This window comes from Helicoverpa zea, chromosome 27 (genome assembly GCF_022581195.2).
Source record: "Helicoverpa zea isolate HzStark_Cry1AcR chromosome 27, ilHelZeax1.1, whole genome shotgun sequence".
Lineage (NCBI taxonomy): Eukaryota > Metazoa > Arthropoda > Insecta > Lepidoptera > Noctuidae > Helicoverpa > Helicoverpa zea.
This window is the reverse complement of record NC_061478.1, coordinates 4,832,107-4,846,710: the sequence shown is the minus strand read 5'-3', so window position 1 is coordinate 4,846,710 and position 14,604 is coordinate 4,832,107. Positions and strand designations below refer to the sequence as shown.

The window sequence follows — 14,604 nt, the reverse complement described above, 5'->3', positions numbered from 1 at the left end:
ACGGTTTTGTGGTGAAGAAAAACCGTAACATCACGGGTATTACGATTGAGGTTTAAGTTTCTTAATATGCCTAGCCTTTTCCCAACTATGTTGGGGTGGGCTTCCAGTCTAACCGTATGCAGTAGAGTGTATCCTCCCCACTCAGAGACATTTAATGATTACTTAAGCCATTCCTTAGTGAAGGATTTGTATGACATTCCGTCACTAAGGAGTGACTTAAGTAATCATTAAATGTCTCTGAGTGGGGACGTAAGTGTGCCAAATGGAGCTGACTGTCGAACCTCCACAACCTAGTTTCCCGGGCAACTCAATTCCCTTTGGCAAGATCGGTGGTCATACTTTCTTGCTTCTAACTACCCGCAACGACTGCCAAAGATGTTCAAATGACAGATGGGGCCTACAGTTCATAGTGCCATCCGAAACACCACAGAACACGTCATGACAAGATGGTCACCCATCCATTTACCGACAGCGCTTTAGGGTTTAGTGGATATTTGAAAATCAGCGCTGTGCCCAGCACAGCTTATACTGAGATATACCCCTTGCCACACTGTTTATTTTTCTTGTTGTTGTGTTCTTTTTCAATGACTGTATGTATGTGTGGCTAAATAAATGGTTTAAACTAAATAATATAAAACAAAAACGCGGAAGAATATACCCACAACTCTACATGTCGTTTAAGAATTATATTCTGGTCCTTCCTAAGGGTAAAAGGACCAGTTTTTGCAAATCTAGCAACAATCCTGGAAATGTCAGGAAACACTTCTCTTAAGTTAGTTTCTAGTTCTTTATAAGGATCGCCTATCCATAGTAATGAAATTTTATTTATCCTGCTTTTTATAGTATACTGGATTCCGCGGTTTCACCCACGGAGAGAGAGTTTTTTACGTACATGGATAAATAGTAGCCTATATGTATGTTATTGAGATATTTAAGCTATTTATTATTGCTAAGTTTCTTCAAATTCCATTAAGTGGTTTTTGCGTAAAAGAGTAATACACACACATCTATATATTCTTACAAACTATCGCATTTATATTATTAGTAGGATACAGCTACATTGCAATTAATTGCAAAGTGCATTGAACTCTCCAAAAAGGCGATAAAATATAACTCACACAAAACTATCTTCAAACCAAACAATTCGCCTTAAAAGGTAAAACAAATACATAGGTATTACTGTCTCCCATAATACCGTCGCGTCGCGTTGGATGCGCCCGCGCAGGGTCAATGACCTCTCACCGGACAGCGACTTATACCAATAAATATAGCTTGGGTGACTTTTTATAAGGTAAAGTTAAAGTCAGTGGAATAATAGAAGAGACTTACTGAAGATATTTTTTTAGGCAATATATATCTACTATAGTCGTGATTGAATATTTTTTTGGCAGTCATATTATTGTTAAATGTGTTTTAAATGGATTTTCCTGTCTTGTGTTGCGAGTTTTTTGTCCTGTAAGCTAGACATTTGCTCCTGACGAGCTGGTCACGGTAGTGTTAGTCGCGTCTCGGGGAACTACCTTCTGTACCCGGATAAAATATAGCCTATGCCATAAAGAGATAGTGTAGCTTCCAAACAATGAAATAATATTTCATATCGGATCAGAAGTTTAGGGTACAAAATAAAAAAACTTTTGCCTCTTTATAATATTAGTTAAGAAGAATGAAGAATGAATGAACAACGTTCTTTTTGGGAAGTCGGTTAAAAAGTTTTGTCACACAAAGAAATGAGTATTATTCATCGTGTTTGCTCATCGGGTTTTGGCGTTTAAAAGTCCATTAAACTCAGGGTTTCCGCCATTTTTGTGAAGCTTATTTATAAGGATTTAAACTCCATATCTGTTAAAAAGATTGGAGATAATGAATCGGACACCTATATTGCAATACTAACGATATCATTAAGGCTTTGCCTGATATTACATATATTAAAGTACCTATATTGTATTCATGAATGCTATCGTACATGGTGGGTGGGTCCCGACTAGTTGTCATTTGAACATCTTTGGAAGTCGTTAAGGGTATAGTCGTGGTGGCCTAGTGGGTAAAGAAACCACCTCTCAAGTGAGTTCGATTTCAAGTGAGACACGTAGCAATGCAACATTTATAAGTTTGTATGTACTTTCTGAGTATATCTTGGACACCAATGAATGTGTTTCAGAAGGCACGGTAAATTCGAAAAATTTTGGCAGTCGTTGCAGGGAGTCAGAAACCAGAAAGTTTGACAACTAATCTTATATACCAAGAGCTATCGAGTAGCCAGAGTAACTAGGACGACAAAGTTAGATAGGCAGTCGCTCTATGTGTCACACTGGTACCTACTCAGATTCATCCTTATTCTGCCTTATATCATCGTAACATTCACATATTCCTGCATAGATAGACTGGAACCCGACCCCCTCATAGTTGGTAAAGGCTCGGCAGAAGATGATGGTATTTCTGCTGTTAAATGCTTACCGGTGGAGGAGGGTAGCTGTTTGGAACGCGCGGTCGCTAGGAGCGCTGTCATTACCAGGAGTCGCCACATGATTCAGTCTGGAACAAATAGAAGCATATATTAATCATTTATGTGAAAATTACTTTTAAATATATCTTCTTTTCTTTTTACATAGTCTATCTGTATCTTTTTTTTTATTCTCACTCTCCTATAACGGGCCAGGGGCCTGATGGAAGAGATTTCGTATGAAATAAGTTGTGCCTTTGTACTATTTGTTCTATTTTTCTTCTTGTCTGTGTTCTGCGTGTAACTGTGTACATAAACTGTTAAATAAATAAAAAAAGTTGGTCATATTGATAAGTTATTGGTCCTTATCAACGGGTTTTAATGCATAACTAAACTCTCAGAAGACAAACTCTGTTGATAAGTTCAAAATTTTGCGCTACAGATGCTTATAATGCAAAGAAAGAATACTTATGTCTCGAAAGACCAAACACCATTTGAACGAGTTTGTGAGTCAACTCAAGAGGTAAACAAACTATAAATATAAATAACAGTAATGGCCATTAAGACATGCAATATTATTAATTTGAAAATAAACTAAATAGTCATTCATTTATTTTATTGTACTTTTAATAAAATCGTAGCAACTACATCGTGCACCCGGATAAAGGTCCGTTCAAACAGACCGGCTCCGAGAGCATCGGCGCGCATTTTTCTGTTCACACAGACCGGAGCCGATCGGCTGCGCGAGCATTAAAGAGCATGCAATCTTAGCCAAACGTCAAGAAAAATTACACGATCGGAGCCGGTCGGTTCCTCTTATTATTTCATACCGAGCGCCTTCGAGCATTCTTAATGACAAAAGCAGTGCACATCCAAATAAATAAACCTTACTGGAATTTGCTGTGCTCTCCGAGCCGGTCTGTCTGAACGGACCCTAAAGAGTAGCCTAAATATCTCTATTTAATGCCTTTCAAATTGGCCCAGTGTTTCCTGAGATAAGCGCGTTCAAGCAAAATAACTAACGCTTCAGCTTTAGTAAGTAGGTAATAATAGCATATTATATCGGGTGTGTCGTTCATAATCACATTAAATGAAATGCGTTAATATACTGGTTAATATATGTCGATTAACACAAAGATTAAAGAAAAATACCTAAAAATAAATAAATGATTTTTTCAAACAAAGTAAATGGAATAAAAATGTGCAAAAATTAGAACACCATATAAGAGACAGTTATTACAAACAACTGAAATTCTCCCTTGAAAACTGACAGCGGTCAACTGATCAAAACATACGATACTCCTAACTTTATCTCTGCTTTACACATGATGTTGTAAATTATAAAAACGAAAAATGACCCCTGTGGTCAAACCACTAAATGGATTAGGTTATTTTTTTTACAATTCGTCATAGAATATCATAAAGTATATGTGATATGATTTAATGTGATTGTGAACGACACACCCGATATACTGAAAATTACTTGTGAGATGAAGGCAGACAGAAGAGTATGGAAGAAGTAAACATGCTGCATTAACGCCAAATAAAATTGGAATAAGAGCAGAATGATGAGATAAAAATAGCACGTACATTGTAAATAATAGCTTTCTTTTTCTAATTACGAAACCAAAAGGATAAATTTCAATAATAACACCATAATATCACATAGAGAACTAGTTTAGTACAACAATAGTTATATAACAAGGTCGGCTCGGCCCTTGCAACGTGGCGTGGGTGAAAGGACCCAGCCTTGTTCCATACGGCGCGTATTTGGTCAAGTTAGTTTTAACAATATAATGATTCTGTTTTGAACAGCTGTTGGTTAAAACTTAGTATTTGATATATAAACTTAGTATATGATGTATAGCATGCTATAATTAGGTATAGTTTTAGTACGTGCTATAAAGTCTTCTGCTTGACTGTTCGCGATACCTATTTAAAAAGATTTAATTGTTTTTCCCGCAGTTTCCACTGATATAATATAGAGTGTCTAAAGTTGAACGGTGGCTTAAAAGCTATATAATTTTAGGAGTTCCCACTGAATTTTCTAAATCGATTTTGAAAACTCTTTTACCCTTAGATAGCCACGTTATTTGGAGGTATCATACGCTTTATTTTATTTAGATAAGATAAGTAGTTCCACCTTTTCCAGACATTTTCACCGACTTCCAAAAAGGATGACGTTCTCAAGTATCCCGCGGATATTTTTTCTCTATGTTCTTATTTCTGTTTATGCCCGGTTTACACTTTGTTAAGTTAACACTGCAGGTGATTAGTGCAGGTGTTTAGTAATCAAGGTGTGAACGGAAGCGTAAAGTGATTAGTGTTAAGTGATACGTGCGATTAGTACTTATTGATTAGTGCGAGTGAATAGAATCAAGGTCTATTTTTGTTGTTAAGTGACTACCCCCTCTCAACTTTTCTACTACCCTCTCTCGCAATTTGCCTGTACTAATCAGTGTGTAAATACGTGTGTGTTAAGTGCGCAGTGTCAAGTTCAAAGCGAAAATGAAGTGGACTGAACAACATACTTTAAAATTCGTACAAGAATACATAAAGTTTGAATGCCTATACAATGTAAAGTGCGCAGAATTTAAAAACAAACAGTTGAGAGATGTGGCCCTATTGAAACTGAGTGAAGCGATGGGAATTCCCGATTTCAAAATTGAGTTCATTTTCTATATCATATACCACAACAGATACAATCTCCTTAATTATTTGTCTCAATATTAGGCTCTGTTCATCTTCCATTTCTAGAGACACTATGCACAACGGACAGTACCACTATGAGCTTCTTCCTAAACACTGTGTAAACGGAGATGGAAAAGATTACTTAACACTTGAGACTTATCGCCTAAAGTTAACGCTTAACACTTATCACTTCACACTTCGCAAAGTGTAAACCGGCCTTTAGACCTATTGCCACTGGCAAAATTCTGATAAGAGATAAGACCATAAATTAAGAGTGAAAGGTACGAAACCTTGTCAGCTACAGCTGTCGCGGGTTGATCAACTATCTACTTAAATATTCAGTTTATACCAAAATAACTCCGTTTTTTGGAGCTGTCTGTGGTTGAAGTAAAACATTGATAGTCAAAAAATTGTCGTTATGTATCAAATACTTTAAGTTTTTATCATATTGAAAGCTCATTTCAGGATGAAAAGACTGAAGGATAACCTACTTACGAACTTTTCCAATTTTCCCTTAAGCAGTAATTATATTTGTTCAATAAACTTTACATTTCGCCTCCTCAGCTAATATTACATAGCCACACTTTTCAAATTCGAATCATAGGACCACCGTTTATGTGCTCCCTAGACGATCAATTAAATTGCGCAATACTAAGTATTATCGTATTACGTATATTTACTGCGTATCGTTGATATTGAATGTTGCGGAATGTTTTTAGCGAATTTTAATTGCAATAATATTTTTTTTGTAAACATTATTGTAGATCTCGGGGCCGCCTGAAACTAAAAGGACCAACCAACCCACACTATTAAGACCACTATGATCCTATGCCCAAAACATTACAAAATACATAATTCTAGTACTAAGCAAAAACGTCACGTTGTCAGTCAAGGACAATGAAACGGCAACAGAACGTGCGCGCACGCAATGTGCTTGCAAAAGTAAACGGACGATAAGTGTGGGTGCAAATCAAATTTATATAGTGGGCATTTAAAGGTAAAGGCAGTTTCTTAGCAAAGATAGGGAAAATAAAGTTATTGAAAAGGACTACTTATAAGTTACTAGCTGCCGAAATTGGTTGAGCCTGAGTTTCGTGGGAATTACTTAATGCGCCTGGGTAAAATGTAGACTATAACTTGTTCTAGAAGCTACATTTCTGGCAAGTTTCATCAAAATAAATTGCATAGTTTTTGCGCGAAAGAGGAATAAACATACATACACACTTACAAACTATTGCATTTACACTAAGTAGGATTTCCAAATTTATTCCTTAGATAATTGAGTTATTAATCGTTGAAGATTTTAGCTATAAAAATTCTTACACAATCTAAGTTGTTTTTTTTTTGAATAAAGTAAAATTTTGGAGCATATAATCTAACTCATACACATTAAAACAACACAAAAATTCCACTTTTATGTAAAAACAAACACGCTTTACTTCCATATTTGAACAAAATGTTACAGTTTTACATAACCCATTCACTGCACTTGTTCAAATAATATAATATTGCATAATTACAAAGTAAAAGTATTGTAATGTATGGGACAAATAAACGAACGGTTTGGCAATGAGCTACTTTACTTAGCTTTCTGGCTGTCACATAATGACTATACTATAGAAAAAAACTCAGAAGTACTTACTTCAAAATTGGTTTTTAAATTCTCTATTTTTATCATAATTTCCGGGCGATCAATTATATGGTTAGGGTTAGTCAGAAGCCAGTTAGTCTGATACCAGTTTAACCAAGGGGTATTGGGTTGCTCGGGTAACTGGGTTGAGGAGGTCGGATAGGCAGTCGCTCCTTGTAAAGCACTGGTACTCAGCTGCATCCGCTTAGACTGGAAGCCGATCCCAACATATTTGGGAAAAGGCTCGGGAGAGGATAACTCACCTAATGCATAAGTTATTTAACGGATGGCCTTTCGGTTCATACTTTGTGTGTAGTGGTCCTTCTGACCACTCATTTGTTTAATGTCGGTTCTAGTTACTAGGTGAAAAGTATTACGTGAGATTTAACTATTTAAGCTGCTCTGCTTATAGTTGAGAAAAAAGAAGATTAACATTATGTCAATACATTCGCTCAGCTTATGTATGTAACAAGTTTTATGTAATTAGTAATTAATTAGTAATTTGTTCCCTGTAGTTCAACTTCAACTTTTTGTAACCCGGATAAAAAGTAGCCTATTTATTTTTTCATTATGTAGTCTATAAGCTTATTAAATTTTATTTAAATCAGTACAGCAGTTTTGGTATTTAAGCACGACAATCAGAGTTTCTTTCGCGTTTATAATATTCGTAAGGATATTTAAATAAATAATGTCGGGACACCTTTTTCACACACGGTCGGTTAGCCCCATGGTAAGTTATTTATTAACTTGTGTTATGGGTGCTAACACAATTGATAAACTACATATAGCTACATATATACATATTTATAAATACATATCATAACACCCAGACTACGGCCAACAAGCATGCTCATCACACAAATGTCGACCGAACCGGGAATCGAACCCGGGACCTCAGGTTCGGTGGTCCGGCATGATGACCATTGCGCCATCGAGGTCGTCAAATAAAATATTTGAAAAATAGCTGTCGATCTCAATATATATTTTGGAAAAGTTTACCTCATTGTAAACTATAAAAGTTTATAATGAGGTAAACTTTTCCAAAATATTGAGATTGATCAATCGGCCCAGTCGTCTTCGACAAAATTGAAAATACCTCTTTCACGAAGTCGGTTAAAATATACCTATACATGAAAATTATATCAAAATTGCACCACAATTTCTCATTAAAAACAAATAAGAAATTACTATTTACCTAGCTGATTTCCTAGGCTTGTCAAACAAAATTTCGTTATCAGTACACTCCGTATTTGGTTCAAATACTTAAGCTACAGCTGTTACGTTAAGTGAGTAGTTTAAGTTGAACTAGGACACACTTGTGCCTATACGGATCAAATATTGCAACACATTTTAGATCGATTTAAGTTTAGAGAATGTGTTGTGAGAGGTTTTAATAGTGGTTCCTTGTCTTATAGTAGGTATACGTAACCTTTTTGATAATTAAAAATGTACGTTTTTTTCTGCATAATTGATGATTAAAATGAGTAAGTTAAATTATGATGTATCTGTAATGCAATGTCAAAGTCATTTAGGCCTTTACAGGCACTTATGAACGTAAAAAATATAAATAAGTTAAAAACATAATAGATTCTAGTTGCCCATTTCAAAAGTTATAAAATGCTAGTATCAATGCAAGTTTTCTAAGTTTGTATGTACTTTCCAAGAAATAATTAGGACATGAAGAAATAATTGGGACATGTAACAAAGATCTTTTGTAACATTATTCTGACAAATAAATACTATTACTATTACAAGTATATCTTGGACACCAATGACTGTGTTTCGGAAGGCACGATAAACTGTAGGTTTCGGCTGTCATTTGAACATCTTTGGCAGTTGCTACGGATAGTTAAAAGCCAGGAAGTCTGACAACCAGTCTTAAGAAAGGGTATCAGGTCTATTTAAAACACTGGTACTTAAACAAGCTTCAACATAGCTAGGAAAAGGCTAGCCAGATAATCTGCGAAACCAATACATTGGATATCTTCCAAAGATTTCACAGTTTATGAAGAAACAATAGATTGTTAAACATTTCCTTTATTACAAGCCAATGTCTTTGCGCACTGCCAACTTTTAGTCGGCCGAACGTTTGTCGGGCTCATAAATCAGTATGAAGATGTATGGTAGTACGCACATGAGGAAGATCAGGTATTTGGCCGGATAGGAATCAAGATTTTATTTAAAAACTAGCCATATTGCCGCGTTTAGTGGGAACTACTAAATATCGGAATAAAATATAGCCTATGTTACTCGGGAAGAGTGGAGCTGTCCAACAGTAAAGAATTTTTAAAATGGGTCCGGTAGTTTTTGAATTCCATTTCAAACAAAGTTTTCCTTTTTATAATATTACTAGCTTCTGCCCACGGACCACGTGGTGTGTTGATGTAAAGTGTTCTATGTTCACTCTAGTACCACTTTGTACACAAGAATATCTGTACAAAGTTTCATCATGATCGTTTAAGTAGTTTTTGCGTGAAAGCGTAGCAAACAAACGGACTTTCGCATTTATAATATTAGTAGGAAGTAGGATACAGTATAGATACAATTTTGCCAACCTCTACTCTAAGCTAGCGACAAATAGAAATGACCTAACCCGTCATAGTCCTGTCTCTCTCTTACTATTGCAGTTTAACTGTTGTGTGACAGAGACAGGTGTACTGTTAAGTCTGAGCACGTGGTAAGTATCTAATATTTGTGCGTGTCTGTCTACAATTATGAATATTGAAATGTTTGTTTTGCTGTGTTAAAAGAAAATCTTTTCATATATACATAATTGTCTTGTTAATACGCAACTTAACTATATAAAAAAAGTGTTTAAACTTGGTGACGACTGAGCGAATTTTGACTGGTCATTTAATGACAAAATAACATATGTAAAGGTACAAAGTTTAATTCACAAAAACGTAAACCTTTGAGTCCTACAGACAATCTAAGTACTTTTTTGTAAAAACATAAAAAAAAACAAACAACTTTAATCATACACCTAACATCTTCTTCTAAACCTGACAAATACTAATGCTTGCTGAAACCGCATCAAAATCAAAAGTGAGATAATCAAGCACAAAAATACATACAAACAGGTCAAACTGACAACCTCTTAATTTTGAAGTCGGTTCAACAAAACCGTGGCGACTGTACTGGGTGCTAATAATAGTACCTAAGTATTACAATATGCATTTTATATCTAGACTTAGTCGCAGTGAATGTCCGAAGCTATGCAACGCTTGCATAAGAGCTTTGAGCTTTCTCCGCTTAAAGCTAAAATGACGTATTTCAATACGTACTGAGAGATACAATACCTTTATATAGATTTGCACACTTATGCCTCTTACCAGATTCTGATTCTTATATACTCAACGAAAAAAATCGTGCTACTGGCACGATTATTTTCGTTGAGTCATTTAAAATTGTTGCTTTTGTATTTCCTTTCATCTGTTCTTATCTACTCATTTATTTTCAGTTGATTATTCAGTAAATTCATTATCAGATCTGTTATCCTGAAAGTAACTCTGTCTGTCTGTCTGTCTGTCTGTCTGCCTTTTCTTCACGCCTAAACTACTGAACCGATTTGTGTGAAATTTGGTACATGCAAAGTTTGGAACTTGAGAAATGCTTGAGACATTTGATAGTTTTTATTACAAAAAAAAAAAAAAATGTTCCGGACATATACCGCCATCTATTGGTCAAACAAAATTCTACTGGAAGTCACTATTCCACGCGAACGAAGTCGTGGGTAAAGCTAGTTTATTAAAATAAAACCAAACTTCATTTTATAAACGATCTGATTTAAAATTTCTCGACATTTAGAGACCCCGCCTACTGCAGAATAGCCGGCTTAGCTTGTTGGCCGATGGTTTGCTCGACAAACTGTTGACTGATAGCTTGCCCCACTTTTGTATGATAGTTTATGTAAAGATAAACATGAGTAGGTATCTAATCGTTGTTATGTGCTTACAACCATTCATCTCACTATCGGCAGACTAATTTGCAATATGCTGTCAAACACTCGGGTATCGAACCTACACCAGTAATTAAAACCGTCACTTCTCCGGAAATAGGAACTGTCGATCAAGTGAAACGAAACGTGCGTGGAAATGTGATGCCTTCGTCACATCCGCCCCGTTATGTCTAACTCCCATGGGACTTGGGTAATGGTAACTTTCAATTTTATTACATTTAATAGATTTCACTTTGTTTTTAACTATCTGAGGCAACAGAAAAGCAACTGTGGAGTTAAATTTATTTCCATTTAGATCCTGCAGTTTGTTAAAATGCATCATCTGCCTAGCCTTTTCCCAAATATGTTGGGGTCAGCTTCCAGTCAACTAGATGCACTTGAATACCAGTGTGCTTCATGGAGCTACTGCCTAGAGCCTATTTGATCTCCTCAACCTACTTGGCCCGATGGTTGGATTTTTTAATTTCTATTAAAGTTTTTAATCGGTCTGATCCCGGCCATATAATTGATCGTTGTAATGTGTGTTCTACTATTCATCTTCATACAATACATGAATGAATAAATAAATATTGATTTTTGAGAACAAACAACCTATAAGTTTGCAGTTGACGGGAATCATTATCTCATAATTCGTGTTGTTTGAAGAAACGTGTTCGTTACACGCATAATCAGTTTTAGAAGGTTTTAGTGCCTTCTATGGATATTAAATTTAGCACAACTGATGACCTTAGAATAGTTCTAAATCTACATACTGGTTACCTCACCTTGCTGTTATCAGTAGGTGTAGTAATGTCTAGATTCCCCCAGTGTGTCACACTGTGGCACTTTGAGGCATTCAAATGTGTATATTGGTCTACTAGATCTAGCAAACACTAATATATTGCGTGCGAACATGTCTAAAATACCCACGAAACTGCAACCTTTGTGCGCGAATACATGCTAGATACATAGATGTGCTCTATTAGGTACACCAAGTTTTACATTTTTGATCTTAGAATTAATTTTAGTGGGTGACAAAATGAGCGATCACTCTCAAGCAACCCTAGGGTGGATTGAGGCGAGAAGAAAATATTATATGGTAAGCAGTTAGGCAAGATGCACGATATTAGCAATAACCTCGCGCCCGCCGATGCGTACTTACATATTTTTTCTTTCGAATCTCGCCAATTACATTTAGAACAAGTGACCTTAGAATAGTTCTAAACCTACATACTGAGTGAGCTCACCTTGCCGTTATCAGTAGGTGTCGTTAGACTAGTACATAAAAAGGCCTACTTGGTATCATTGTAAAATGTTGCATAAATGGGGTTTTACCAATGTGCAGGTGAAAAACTTTATGTAATAATTTGTAACGTGTCTATGTGTTTTGCGGTTCTAAACTACATTCCATAACGAGACTAAAGATACCTACATCCTTTCTCAGGTTTTAGGCACATACAGGCTATTAGGCTTATGTGTACTAAATTTCATTTAAATCGCTTCAGTAGGTTTGGTTTAAAAGCGCAAAGTGTGACGAACAGGCATTAGCATATGCACATGGCTATTTTTTGGATTACTACGTACTTAAAAGAAACGGGTCCCTATTATTAAGACTTCGCTGTCCGTCTATCACCAGGCTGTATTTCATGAACTGATGATTGAATGGCTATTCTAACCAGCTCCTACACAGACACGACGACTTCATACCAGCATATTTTTCAAACTGTACATTAATTCATGAGTGTACCTACCGATCATTAGTGAACATCTTATGTCACGCTTGACGGACCTTGAAGAGTTCCGGGTTCAATCCAACACGTATAATTTTACTTGGTTAGCAAAAACATGACATTGTGAGCCTAAGCAGCGTGAAGACATCAATTTAAAATCTACGATTTTAACTATTGTTCTGTGTTTTAGTATTAACTATTGTTCTTCTTGATTTTTAAACGGTTTTATTTAGCTCACCCTGTTTGTTTTATTCTTTCTTGGGTCAAATTTAGTAATTCAAATTTAAGTATCTTCCTGTTGTCAGATTGATCTGAAATTTGGTACACACCTTGAATTCCGATGACAATACAATATAGTAATATCAATAACATTGTAAATCCAATGGCCGCCGGCACAAAATGGCGGATAACGTAGATTTTATCAATCCCATCAATATGGGTATCAAATGAAAGGGCTCAACAAGCAGAATACAATATACTATAAAAAATTGAAATCCAAGATGGCGGCCGCTACAAAATGGCGGATAACGTAGGTTTTATCAATCCCATCAATATGGTATCAAATGAAAGTTCTCAACCAGTAGAATACAATGTACTATATAAAATTAAAATCCAAGATGGCGGCCTCTACAAAATGGCGGATAACTTAGGTTTTATAAATCCCATCAACATGGGTATCAAATGAAAGGACTCAACAAGTAGAATACAATTTACTATAAAAAATGAAATCCAAGATGGCGGCCGCTACAAAATGGCGGATAACGTAGGTTTTATCAATCCCATCAATATGGGTATCAAATGAAAGTTCTCAACCAGTAGAATACAATGTACTATATAAAATTAAAATCCAAGATGGCGGCCTCTACAAAATGGCGGATAACTTAAGTTTTATAAATCCCATCAACATGGGTATCAAATGAAAGGTCTCAACAAGTAGAATACAATTTACTATGCAAAATTGAAATCTAAGATGGCGGATAACGTAGGTTTTATCAATCCCATCAATATGGGTATCAAATGAAAGGGCTCAACAAACAGAATACAATATACTATAAAAAATTAAATCCAAGATGGCGGCCGCTATAAAATGGCGGATAACGTAGGTTTTATCAATCTCATCAACATGGGTATCAAATGAAAGGTCTCAACTAGTAGAATACAATTTACTATGCAAAATTGAAATCTAAGATGGCCGCCGCTACCAAATGGCTGATAACAATTTTTTATCAATCCCACCTGTAGTGTATGCAGGTACATGTGCATCATTGTATAGGTTATGTCATTATTATGACGCCTCGTGCGCATACGTCACTCGGTTATAAATACCGGATCGAGCGGTGGGGAGTCAGTCGTTGTCAGACTGTCGACCTGTGTGGTGGTGCGTTGGCGAGTCGATTAACATAATAAAATGAGCGTACAATACATTGGCGACGAGGATAAAACCGTGAGTGTTTGGACCAACAGTTACCTATTATCTAATTTTTTAATTTTGAACTACCTATTAGTTCTGTGATCCAGAAAAATATTTGATATACAAGGTTATACTAAATAATTTGTCCTATTCATGCCTATACCAAATTAATGTATGCTAAATAAGCTTTGACAACAAGTAACCTCTGACCGATGTTAATATTCAATCATATTAAAAAGAGCAAAAGGAAAGAAGGAAGGGAAGAGAGTAGAATGACAAAGTATACATAACTTTTATGTTCATGTATGTATCACCCGAATTGCAAACAAATTTTAACCTTTTTACGTAATTCTTTGTTTAAGTTTACCTTGTTACAATTCTAATGGAAGTAGCAATATTTATTGCAGGTGTTAATATTTATCAAATGAGTAATTAATAATACAAAATCATTACTTGGTGATCAGTTTACTCATTCTTAAACCTGCATCAAAGTTTATTCAATAATAGGCATTTATTGGAAGCAATATAAAGTTGCTGGTTGTTGAATTGTCGTCAAGACGACTTTAGCAGTGGTGGGATTTCCTAGAGGATATAATACAATAACCTATTTGCCTTATAATCAATTGTGTTTAATAATTGTTGTGCTTGCATGCCAACAAGGCGGAATGTACACGGATCTTATTATGTTGTTTACAATCCTATTTTGTAAGTGCCTGCATTCTAAGCAAATAAAGACCTATTCTATTCCAAAAATCTGCTGGTCAT

General features: G+C 35.6%; 1 protein-coding gene across 1 annotated transcript in view; it reads right to left on the bottom strand.

Annotated features, from left to right (window-relative positions):
- The window catches only part of LOC124643335 (cuticlin-4), an 80,963-nt gene that overhangs the window by 26,615 nt on the left and 39,744 nt on the right, over positions 1-14,604 (bottom strand). The window contains exon 2 of the mRNA XM_047182274.1: positions 2,455-2,532. Coding sequence (XP_047038230.1) covers positions 2,455-2,524 — 70 coding nt within the window. The 5' untranslated portion in view covers positions 2,525-2,532. The remainder of the gene's footprint in view (positions 1-2,454; positions 2,533-14,604) is intronic.